Source organism: Botrytis sinoallii, assembly GCF_014898435.1.
Source record: "Botrytis sinoallii strain Bc 23 chromosome Unknown BSIN_001, whole genome shotgun sequence".
Classification (NCBI taxonomy): domain Eukaryota; kingdom Fungi; phylum Ascomycota; class Leotiomycetes; order Helotiales; family Sclerotiniaceae; genus Botrytis; species Botrytis sinoallii.
The window spans coordinates 13186-25401 of NW_024066028.1; the positions used below are offsets into that span (position 1 = coordinate 13186).

The 12216-nt window shown below is 45.4% G+C and overlaps 5 protein-coding genes across 5 annotated transcripts; 3 read left to right on the forward strand and 2 right to left on the reverse strand.

The window, feature by feature from the left end:
• Window positions 1-183: 183 nt before the first annotated feature.
• Window positions 184-4880, reverse strand: EAF02_000002 (uncharacterized protein; the record flags this gene model as incomplete). The annotated part of the gene is made up of 6 exons (XM_038896050.1): window positions 184-1543; window positions 1597-2016; window positions 2093-3348; window positions 3403-3607; window positions 3658-4255; window positions 4319-4880. The coding sequence occupies 6 exons, from the start codon at window positions 4878-4880 to the stop codon at window positions 184-186; spliced, it is 4401 nt and encodes a 1466-aa protein (XP_038762909.1).
• Window positions 4881-5621: 741 nt separating this feature from the next.
• On the forward strand, window positions 5622-6240 carry EAF02_000003 (uncharacterized protein; the record flags this gene model as incomplete). Its single annotated transcript, XM_038896051.1, has 5 exons — window positions 5622-5658; window positions 5750-5861; window positions 5943-6040; window positions 6104-6120; window positions 6181-6240. 5 exons carry the CDS (start codon window positions 5622-5624, stop codon window positions 6238-6240), a joined length of 324 nt encoding a protein of 107 aa, XP_038762910.1.
• Window positions 6241-7436: 1196 nt separating this feature from the next.
• Window positions 7437-8451, forward strand: EAF02_000004 (uncharacterized protein; the record flags this gene model as incomplete). Its single annotated transcript, XM_038896052.1, has 6 exons — window positions 7437-7464; window positions 7628-7798; window positions 7935-8006; window positions 8096-8188; window positions 8249-8379; window positions 8437-8451. 6 exons carry the CDS (start codon window positions 7437-7439, stop codon window positions 8449-8451), a joined length of 510 nt encoding a protein of 169 aa, XP_038762911.1.
• A 419-nt stretch (window positions 8452-8870) lies between these two features.
• EAF02_000005 (uncharacterized protein) lies at window positions 8871-9751 on the reverse strand (the record flags this gene model as incomplete). The annotated part of the gene is made up of 5 exons (XM_038896053.1): window positions 8871-9089; window positions 9139-9263; window positions 9316-9338; window positions 9427-9482; window positions 9656-9751. The coding sequence occupies 5 exons, from the start codon at window positions 9749-9751 to the stop codon at window positions 8871-8873; spliced, it is 519 nt and encodes a 172-aa protein (XP_038762912.1).
• Window positions 9752-10502: 751 nt separating this feature from the next.
• EAF02_000006 (uncharacterized protein) lies at window positions 10503-11380 on the forward strand (the record flags this gene model as incomplete). The annotated part of the gene is made up of 2 exons (XM_038896054.1): window positions 10503-10698; window positions 10758-11380. 2 exons carry the CDS (start codon window positions 10503-10505, stop codon window positions 11378-11380), a joined length of 819 nt encoding a protein of 272 aa, XP_038762913.1.
• Window positions 11381-12216: the final 836 nt, after the last annotated feature.

Below are 12216 nucleotides of genomic sequence, written 5' to 3' on the forward strand. Positions count from 1 at the left end.
CTGATTTTGGATTAAGAAAAGATCATGCAGGGCGTGATCTTTCAGGTCACTGAAGACATGTCTTGACAGCATGTAGGGCAGTCCTAATTGAATACATTATTGATATAAAATAAGCTCCTCATGTGTCTACCATGTGGTACAATCGAGGGTGATTTGTAATAAAATTATAAACAGAGCCGACCCTCAGTTGACTCCTTTCCTACTCGCAAACAGTGTCAAACTGAGACTCGTGTCATTCTCTCCCATGTTAGCACTTGGTTCTCCCAACATCTCCCAGCGTTTCATTGTGAAAGGAAATGACTGGCGGCACGAATCCTTTGCGTGATCCGTGTTTGTATTACTGCTATTCCTTGCAGTAGCAGTAGCTTTTGAGCCGGATTGATAGATGTGCAACCAGTCAGATGGCGGCGCCATAATACTATAAATATAGCTAGTAATTGGGTTCGAGGCTGTATCTCGGAAGTTTCGACTGCATTGCTGACGAATGTCGTCAGGGAGGACATCTACCATATTTAGAATAAGGTCGAAACACTGCTGTAGTGGGGAGGTTTGGGTTTTTGTGTTAGCTTTGAAACGATATAGATCCAAAAAGATTGCTGTCAAAAATAGGATTGCTCTTCCCCGATGTTCATGTCCGACTTTCGATGGTTCTAATACCACTGTTTGAGAGGTTGCGAAAGATAATAGCAATGGTAGCCACTTCGTAAGGTATGTAACCTTACAACTGTTTGGCTGTGCGCTAGCAAAACATTGCGAGGCGTTGTTAAGTAAAGTCACAATTTCTGGAAAGCAACTTTGCGAATTATGCGACGTGTTGACTTTCTCAGTATATATCTTGTCTATTGTTAAATCGAGTATGGCCATCAAGCTTTCTGCTTTCGACAATTGGTGCTCTTCTTCTAAAATATCATAATAGCCCGATGCTTTGGCAGCATGGAATAGCCGAAGCAATTGGGTCTCAGCACCACGTCGTAAATGATTCACGGCAGTCAAATCCAATGATGGTACAATGCAAGCCCATGTCGTACCTCCCGCCATTATCGCAGACTCGACTGCACGATCAAGGTCGTCGAGCTGAGGAGAGACCATGTTTCGTGGAGTGGCTTGGGGAACCTTTCCCGAGCGAAAGGTGGAGGCTACCTTTAGTTGGCAAAATGGAAGATTAAGATAATTCGCAGATTTCAATGCATCACCCACTGAAATATTGGAAGCCTCTATTTGATACGTAGGCACAAGAAGCTTGTTTATCGAGGCACCCAATACTTTTGAAGCTTCTTGGCTGGCAGTTCCCGAGGATAAAGGGTGCACTATGATCTTGCCGATCATATCACCGCCAACCAAGACTAGTGTCTGAAGTAAGTCATGCATAGCTGAGCTACCTAAGATATTCAAAGTATCAAACTGCATGTCGTGGACAGCTGCTGAACACGCCTCGATTGCCGATCGGATAACAGTTAATGTTAGTTCAGGGTTGTCAATTGGCATACGACTTTGCACAATCCGGAAGCGATATGCTTCGTCTGGTGTCAAGATCTCCGGTAAGCTGAGTGGGGTCGCAATCAAGGCCAGTAGTTCCATAGATACTATCGTGTTCACATTCCTGTGTTGGAGTTGGGATCGTCCTTTTCACGCTTTAAGCTGGCATTAACCAGATCTTTCATGGAAAGGCAACCCAGTCCTATCATTGGGCCCCAGATTTTCACCATGCTGGGTCGATGTTCCGACTTCTGAATATAGGACAGCCAGCTAGCCATCAATAAATCAAATGACTGAGGATTGAAATCTCTTAAAGTTGTCAACAATGATACACACTTTCGCTGCTGCTCTGGTGACTTATCCAATGAGATCGATAAATGACGGGTTACTCTTTGGAAAAGCCGGTCCATGGTTCCTCGATCGATGCTTGTACCATTAGCAAGAAGCTTCTCGATTTCATCTACGAACTCGGCTTCGTTGTTTTGAGATCCACCTGCCATATGATCTGATACCGGAGAACAAGCGTCGGCGACACACTTTCTATCACTCAGAGCAAGTTGGCGAGCGAGTTGCGCGGTAAGCGTTGATGCTCGGCATTCTGAATGAAAGGTCTAACAAGGATCCCAGAATAATTCGTGGCATAATGTCGCGATCATCTGCAAACGAGCGTGCACGATTAATAAGGACATCAAACAGGTCCTTAATTGCTCCGATCCCAGCAAACACTTCGGCGTGCATATTGAGTGTGTCGGCGCACGACGAGATAGTTTGAGGATCAGCTGAGGCTGTGGCAATCTTTATGACTTCGGCGAGCATAGTGAAATCATCTACAAATTCCAGGAAGTCTCGCACCATGCCAAACGCAGCCGCCGTCAGTCCACAAGTATCATGAGCTGCAGGTGATGGATTTCCCCATTGATTTAATGGTTTGCTTGATGGTAGCATTTGTAGTTCAACTTCGCGAAGAAGCCAAGACCCAATGTGGGATTTGCTTGTGCGATTCAGCGATTGGATATCATCTAAGCCCTTGAAGTCCTGGTTTGCTTGAGGAAATCGCCGTTCTGAAGCTATTGGCATCATTCGGAAGGCGTTGCTTATATTAGAAATACTAGCTGCTACCTTACGGTCCTCGGTCTCTATTGGGTATTCGGCACGATAAAGTAAAGACCTGCGCAACCCGACCATTTCTTCGCTCAAATTTTGCATTGGAAGTTCTGCAAGAAGCCTCGTTCCACAAGGACCGCCTGGTGCCAGGTCGGAATGATCGTGTATACCTCCACGGCTGATCAGCCACTGAAGATATGTCGGAATACAAAAGTCGTTCGATCTCGCTAGCTCGGAAACGAGGTGATAAAACGAAGCCTTGTTGCGCCCAATTTCGCAAGCACTGGAGTCAAGGAACGATAGCGTGGCCGCAGTCGTGTCTGCGCCCAGTCTTCTCCAAGCTCGTATAATGCGAGCACCAATGAATACTTTTGCGTGTCCAGGTCTGTAACATGATGTCGACCAATCCAAAATTGCATGAACAAGAGCCGTCTTGTCATCATCAAGTTGCCAGCAAACATCTATGATCTCGGGTGTGAACAGGGTGAAAAGTGACTTGTCTAGTATATTGAAAAGGCGTTGTTGAGGAGGATGCTGGGCTTCAGGAGCTAGAGTAGTGAGTCGCATATTGCGGCGGTTAATCTCATCCCAAACAGACATGGGAAGCTCATCTGAGTAGCTGAGATAAGCCTGTAGGACTTCCCTGTGCTTGGACCAAATCTCAGGAGAGACAAAATTGTCCGGATTTGAAGTCATCAATTTAGTTAGAAGTATGCGCAAACGACCAATCAAAGGTCCCAGTATATCAGCATCTGGATGTTTGATTGTCTTGGGAGAAATACTGTCAGCCGTGTGAGGGAGAATTGAATGATGATGCCATACCTCCGAGAATCGATTCAACAAAACAGTTGTGAATCGTCGCCCGAACCTCCGATACTTCAAAATATCTTCCCAATACATTTGGGCAATCAATAGCCACATTGGCAATTTTGCTTGAGAAGTCGTCTCTAGGGAAGATAATATCCAATCTATATAATGCTCGCGATCCAGAAGGCATTCGGCATGAAAGTGAGCTGCCAAACGAATCCTGTCATGCTCGTAAGTGAATGCGCAAGGGCAGAAGAGAGCTATACTTACGCATAGTAGATCTTGCGACGAAAGTCCTTTTCTCCGCACGACCCAATAATGTTTTCCAACACTTGTTCAACAGAAACTGTGAAATCTCGCACCCATTTCGCTTCTCCTCCCATAGCGAAGGTACCACCTGCACCTTTTCTCTTGAAAGACCGCAGTTCATTTGCACCAACACATTTGGCTAACCAGACAGCCCGCTCGATGGGAATGTTTTTATTGAGAGCGTGTTCCAAGAGCACTTTACCCCTAATCCCATGAGGAATCGATCGACTAAGGCGACGGAGTGATATGGTCGGGTTAGCTAGATCTTTGAGCCATATCTCTCTCTTCGTATCTGTGACCGTTACACGCGGCGGAGGCTTGAAGGTTGAGTCGGCTGTGATATTTCCATGGGCCCTTCGCTGAGCTAGAACGCTTGTGAATAACGAGGATAAAGTTTGCAGGCCGCTTTTGTGTTTTAAAGATGGGTATATGGAGGCCTTTGCGGAACCTGTCTCGTTCTGTGACATTTGCGACTTGTCGAAGAAGCCTTGGCGGATGACCGGTTCGGAGAATTGATCTTCTGCATGATTACCGTTCCAAGGAAAGAAATCTGCATGACCTATTGAGAGGTTAAAAGAATTAACATGGCATTGGGATATTGCCTAGTCATGGCTGGACTTACCATTCGGTGAATAAGAAGGTGCGGCTAAAGGAACCTCTAAAACAAAAGGCTTTGGACGAGCATCTCTCTTTCCGGTAGGCCCAATCGACGGGCTCGGCCTGTCAAGAGAAGGGGGAGGATGTTGCCCGGGCCTAACAGGGAAAGCGAACGGTTTCGCAGGTGTCTGGCTATGGTTTTGATCGGATGGTAAAATGGATTTTGAAGCTCTCATGCGAAGTGCATCGGAATGAAGTTGCGGCCGACCACGCGGAGGCAAAAGTTGCCTATTTGATATTGAAGTCGAAGGAACCAAGCTTGATGCATCCGCTTGAACAGAACTCCTCGATTCATTTGAGATTTCCTGCTTCAGGCGCGACCCTCCTGCTCTCGAGGTTTGCCCATAACGGGCCGATGTAGAATCCGGCACATCAAGCGTCAAGTCTATGAGCGCTTCATTGTGTCTTCGAGTTGGGGAAGTAGATGATAAGCTCCTCTGAGGAGAGGGCCTCGAGGTAATATTTGAATTCAATGACCTTTGCGACTGTCGTTGGGCTTGTGACCCAACGAGGGGTTTTGTGGTCATGATTGCGCCATTCCGTGACCGACAACTGCGACTTTAATGTAATCAGAATTTAATAATGAACAGACTGCGCAAGTGATATATGAGCCGTGCAAAGGGTATAGAGAGATTTTACAGTTATATTTGAGTTCTCAGGACCCAAAAGTGATTGAATTGGGTTGAAAACCGCCGCAGGAGATTTGATGATTAGATGATGTGATAGGGTATTGGTACGTCGCACAGGCGCAGTTTCTCTCTTGGTAGAAGCTAAGGCTATTATCGTGTCAAAGCAACGATGGATGTAAATGTATCTTTTCGTGTTATAATGTATTATGCTTGGTTATGTCGTACACTCCGGAATAGCAGATGTATTATATGAATGAAGATATACAGTTGAGAAGGGTGGTCGGAAATAATGTGTTTAGATGAGGCGAGGTGGGTGTGAGCGGAACTTAGAGAGAGGCAGGCAGATAGATACAGAGACCCAAAAAGTCAAAAAGTGATCGTGTACGGCCCGTGTTCGTAGTTCGCTCGTTCGGTACCCCAGGTTGGTCGCGCCAATTCCACCCAGGACAGGTAAGATCTTACCCATGTGCATACCAAGCTTCTAGCTTCACATGAAATGACAAACCTAGAGCACAGTCTCTCATACTATCTCGAACTCAAAATCTGCTAGACTTCATCAATTACATTGTGCAAGTAAGCATCCAGATATATCACACATTGTTAATCATATCAACCCTACGATCATCCCGTTCAGCAAACATGGCGGCCAGAAAGGACATGCGAAGAGGTGATCTCAGTATGTATTTGTTTATTGCTAATTCTTGCTATACATCTCATGTTTATATATGTTATCTTACCTTAAAGTACTGACAGTCTCTCACCTCAAGTTATTCCCTATCAAGCTCCAGCTGCAAAAGAATCTCCCAGCGATTTTGGTGGCACATTAGGTAGCACTCTGCCGATGGCAGCAATGTTCACTCGCAACAAGCTCATCGGATGGTACGTCAATTCAATGGATGAGATTTATATCCATTTCTATGTCGAAGATGATGTAGGAAGGCATATGCTAATTTATCAAAGGGCTTCGGTTCTTTTCGCCATTCAAAATTGGTTAGGCGAATCTCCAGAGACGAGAAAGACCTCCTCCCAACCGGCATACTTCTCAGTGGGAATGTCACGTAAGATACCTTTACTCTCTCACTTTCACATTGGCAGCCCATACTAATCTACTTGTGCTGCAGTGATGGCTCTTGTTATTGTAAGTTCATTCACAAACTCATCATGGAGGTGTGACACTTGGCTAATTTACGCTCCCCAGACTTATCTTCCGATGTTTCTCCCTCCACCTCCCGCTGCTCCAGTAGCCCAATCAGCATAATGGTCGCAGATTGCGAATGAACCACAGAAGCAACTCATGTATGGGCGATAATTGGTTACATGGATGGAAGCGCTCATGGGGTGGAGCTCCTTTCGAGAACTTATGGCATGTAGCGCGCCTTCGCGGAACGGAGACAAGAATGGGAACGATGATGTCTACAATGAATGGAGATCAGACGAGGATAGATTAGCATGAATGGGCTTGAGAGGAAGCCTGACATTGTAGTCAATGGTGACTTCTTCAAGTATCAATTAACATATTGGTATTGGAGCAAAAGTTGAAGCTTTGGTAGGTGGTAAATAAGCAAAGTATACCATTTGCTTGTACATATAATCGACATGGGCTAATTCTAATCTATTTCTTTCGCAAGTGTAGGAGTGGTTGTAGGAGAGTGATTACGTAAAGCTGTTGTGAAGTTGAAACCTTATGTATATCGTATATTGTGTAGGAAGTTGAATCCTTGTGTATATCGTATATTGTGTAGGAAGGAGTAAATGAAACTGTAAGATCTTACAATATTCAACGCATACGTAGGTAGGTGGTAGTACAATAGAGACAATGCAGTGTCAAATTTTGGAATTCGATGATAGTTATCTGATAGGGAAATACCTGAGAATGTCCAGATGCATACCTCGATACTTTGTACTATAGAGGTGACATGGTGATACGGTATCAAGCATTCACAACTGCAGGTGCTTTTTATCTCTCTCTGTCTACTGTCTCTACGATAGCTACGATGGCTCGACTCGAGAAGACAATACCGAGTACGGCGATGCTGACTAATTACTGGACCCCTGATCGGTCTCAAAAGCGGCAGTGGTCACTTACCAATTATTTACCATTTTGGAAAGAGTCATTGGAGAAAAGTGTCAGTTGGATGACTCTTTTCCACACTAAGCTTGCCACTTTAACTGTATAGGTACAACACTTACCCAATTTAGTCATTGAGCTTCGCCCCGCCTCTCTTGCCACAAATCACACAACTCCCCCCCGTTTAATTTAAACAACAAAACCGACCGCCTTTCTTACATTACAACACTACATAACCCTTCCAAAACCACCAATATCTAAATCACCCCACCTCGAATTCGAACTCGAAATCAAATCCGTTTACATCCCTTTACAAAGTCTATATCCTTCTATCAACTTTATCAAATAGTATCTCAGTCCCACAGATACCAGGCACACTCGAGTTTATGTCCATCGAAAATCTCAAGACGATCGGTATGCGCCCTTCCTCTCCCCCCCCCCCTTTTACTCTCAGCTTTGAGAAGTAGACATCACGAGAAGACTCCAGCGCATATACCTTCATCCACATACCTACAACTGATGATTCCCAAAATCATCTTTGGCCGCCCTTGGTGCTTTCACTAACCATCTCTTATAGACTCCTTCGCTGAAGCCGATGCCGCCGGAGATCCAGGACCAGACCAAGGCTCAGGGGAGACAAAGTCGTCGTTGAACGCGAACGGTTCCTCCCCTATCGCAACATCCAAGCCAGCAAAGTCCGCAAAGGCTGCTCCTGGCGGAACTCAAATTGAAAACTTGAAAGTCTTTGGTGAGGAAATCAATCTATGTTATCGTGGCACATTCTCATTGTCGAATGTCGATGGAATCAATCACATCTCAGCTTGGCTTGTTTGCTCGTTACATGACTTCTTTCAGCATAAGTTCTAACAATGGCGCGAATCTAGATCCTTTCGCCGAAGCCGACGAAGAGCCCGGAGACCAAAAGGCCGCAGAATATATCCATATTCGTATCCAACGTATGTTAAGTTTATTTCACACCCCTTAAAACCAGGTCAAAAATATCAAGGGAGGCTTGCATACCAATCACTGACAATAATAATTACAGAGCGTAATGGACGTAAGACTTTGACTACCGTTCAAGGACTTCCAAAGAAATTTGACCAGAAGAAGATTCTTAAGGTTATCAAGAAGAAGTTCGGTAAGTCTCATCATACGAGATAAACAGCGAGGTATCAGGTACTAATGTCGCATGTAACAGCTTGCAATGGCACCATTGTCAACGATGTCATCATGGGTGACGTGATCCAGCTTCAAGGAGACCAGCGCAAAGATGTGCAAGATTTCCTCACTGGTAAAGATGGCTTAGAGCTTGATGCCAAGACCATCAAGGTAGGATAAACAACGCTTACGACTTGTTATAACCCTTCTGATCAAATTCTACCTTAGGTCCACGGTTTCTAAAATCGTCAGTCACACGTTACGAGCCATCGCAGCCTTGTAAGCTCCCATCACCATATATGGTTGCCTGCATGCTCAATACATACCATCGCTGCGAAAGACTCTATAAACATGTCGGCGAGATATTCCCAATCATCCCCCGCATTCAACACAGAAAGCGCTGGGCGGTAATAAGGGATGGCTTTGCACGCGAATGTTCCAACTTTGCTATTTTTATTATAGCGGGGTCTTCATTCTCTTTCTTTTTACGCTATTCAGATCAGAATGCTCAGCGCACCTGACTGTAAATTCTATCCGATATGCCTAACTGGCATAGTAAAGATATCAATTCATAAAGGCATATGGGCCCATTATAGTCTTCGTTCTTCATTTGAGTTGCTTGTCTGTGAATAGTGACTATTAAATCTATTGAATGTCTTATACTACACTATCAAGTTCAACCCTATCTTGACATACCCCCAGATCTCTTCCATATGCAGAATCAATGGTAGCGGCGGAAGGTCTGTTCTTGAAAGATACAACTGAGATAATAAACTGACCATGCTAATGAAACTTGCAATTGAAAAGACGGAAATTGATAAGGAAGTCTCCTTCCGTATCGCAAGTCGTGGATGAGTCAAATGGTAGAGAAATGTTAGTGTCTGTATTATGGTCAGAAAACGCGGAAGAGTATCAAGTGACGGCACGTACACTAGCTATACAAATCCAAGCAGGAAGAAGTAAGCGTGGATCTCCTGAACCCCCTGATAGATATAGGATCCACGATGTGGTGTATGCATTTATCAAGTTGATGGTGAGCAGGCGGACAATCGTTGCTGAGTGACAGTTAGTCGAGGATTTCCATTGTGTTCATGAAGATACCCATACCTTGAGGAGTGTAGTTAAGTAACCTGATATGTTACGTGTTTAGTTATTTGATATGTTCTAGCTTCGGGTCGTGACTTTACGGAATGAGCGGTGTTGGAAGATTTTACATACCATCTAGACATTAAGCAGTCCGTGAAGAAGAAGGCAAGATAAGCGGACGAGAAACACTTTCGAGCGAATTAGCATTTATTTTATTTCGGCATACGATATCTTCTGTCACAAAATGGAAGATTTTCGAGTTGTCTTGAGAAAATTGTCCATACCCACTGATATCAAAAGTTAGCACTGGAACGACAACGGCACCAGATCTTTCTTTCCGTAAGATAGAAGATTTGCTCACCAGAACAGCCAAAAAGACTTCGACAACCCTGAATCTTTTTTCAATAGTCCACTTTGCTTCTACAGCATTCATTTCATCCCATAGCAACTCTCTCATAAACGTCAACGCACATCGTAACCCCCACCAGATCGCCGGAGCGATACTAAGCAATCGACAAAAGAGGAGCGGAAAATGCCAAACTCTAGCTACGCCAAGAAGTACGGCGACACGAGGATGTAGGACGGAAGTTTTGCCTTCTGGGTCGGCGGGGTGCAGGTTCGGTTTGTAGGGAGGAGTAGATATGGTGGTAGATGGGATTTCAGAGGGGGACGCAGGAAAAGGGGCTTGGTGCGAACGACGCCGGGTGGAAGCCAGAAGGAGGGGTGTTTACGGCATATGCTGCCGCTTTGCAATAGCTGGGAATGCAAGATGTACTTGGGTGAGGGGTTTCCTACTGGAATATTATGTCAGTGGATGGGATAAGGTGTGCGCAGCTAGTTTGGGCAAAACAAATCAAAATTTCGTACTCCAAAGATGATTGGGACAAATAGTAGCAATTAGGAGAATAGCCTAAATTCGTTTCAAAATCAATGATAGTTGGAAGTATCGTAGGTACCCAAGTAGATTCTTCCAAGAAAGTATTACCAGCAAGCAAGGCCATCCAATTTCATGTCTTGTTCAGCCTTGTCGATCTGTCTTCCCAAGACGCACAGCCACATTCAGCCACCAAGGCTATTGTAATATTCTCTAAGGTTGTTATCAAAAAAGTTACAGCGTCTTGACGGAATGAGGGGTGCAATCTTAATGAAAAACCTCCCACGCAGCTTTCTGCTTTTTGTCTCTCCCCCTCCGAATTGATACGGCTTCGATGGCTCAAGTTCTCCGCAGACATGTCTTCCCTACCCCTCGGAGTCCTTTCTCCCTCTCCAACCCTCGATATTTCTCCATCATAACCCCCCGACAAGCATCTCCCGCCAATCCTGCACAGCACCCCGATCGTAGAATGCGCATGCAAGCTAATATGGGGGGGACGCGAATGGCAACCGACGTTGGCCTTCTACCTAGTACGTCCGTCTCAATTGACTCCTGCACCTGCTGAACCCCCGAGCTAATGAAATCACAGATACTTTTATAGCAGCTGGCAGCCCTTCTCTGTTCAAACACCCCAAAGGACTTTTGAAATTCCAATGGACCAGATTCAAGACCCGATTTTGGGATACCGTCGCCACCACTGCATTTAAATGGATGTCTCCCAAAACCGGGCGTGTACGAAGAAAGGTGCAACTGAAGCGCGGTTCGATAGTCCCCGCAGCCGAAGCTCTGTACAGGGAGATGTACCAAAATTTCGCTGCTGGAGACATTGGACGCTTGCGCAGAATGTGCGCCGATGGACTTTCTGAGAGATTTGCGCAGCGCATAGCTTCGAGGCCTCGGGGGCAAAAGGTCACATGGAACCTTGTGAAGATGAACCGAAGACCTAAGATAATGTCGACCAAGGCCGTCATGATACCCGGAGGCGATGGCAATGTGATACGACAAGCAGTGGTTAGGGTTTCAAGTAGACAAAAGATGACACTGAAGGATAGTAGAGGAAAAGAGCTGCCGGGGAGCAGTGAGAAAGATATCGTAGAGTATGTGGTTGTGCAGAAGATTTATAGAAACTGGCAAGATCCAGAATGGCAGGTCTGGGGTACAACGAGGGGGACTACGTTGAAGGATCTAGAGGAGTGGGAGAAGATGGACTAGGAGTGATGAATGGCGATTTGGAGCTGTACAATATGCATCTGTCTCAGTGTAAAATATTGGTGGGGGTTAGCTACTTGTATTGTACATAAATCCCCCCTTTCAGAGTTCTCACAAGCGACTGGAACACTTGAAACCTCACTCGGGGTGAGCGAGTATGACATATTATGGCTCGCCACAGAGGTCTGTTGGAGGGACGGGAAAGTCACTCGGAGCTAAGCGTATTACTCTTATAAAAGAAGCTGTCACGAGGAACTCGAGTACAATCAATACAGCAATTCTCTCTAGAAGCATGGCGCAGACAGCTGTGAATCCGGGACGGATGCGAAATTACTTTAGTAACAGCAGAGATTGATCCAGTGGTTCCTATCTCCCAGAATATACGCTTCTTCATTTTCTCCGCCTCTCTCTCCCCCTTACACATCCGTCATTCATCCTCTCACAACATCCACAGATCCTCCTTCTTAACACCTACTCACAGTTTCTCCGTGCTCTCGGTCAGAAATCATCATTTACCACCACGAACTTCCAATGCCTTTCTGTAGCCTTCCAGCCATTCAGCCCCCGGGTATCACACTCTCTCCGCTAGTGACATGATTCTTTTCTATTCCGCAGCCCAAGATTACCACATCCCTAATCTAATACCACAACATGCCGAAAGCGACTGTTCTGTTCGGCACTTGGATTTGCTTATAGTTTGTCAAACGCTTATGGCCTCCGGAATTGCACAGCTTTCTGTATGATCCTGCCTACATTTGCCCTGATTTTCTATCAATACAGATCACAGATGAGGAGTACATAGCCTAGTTGTCTGTCCAGAGATCAACTCCCGCAGACTG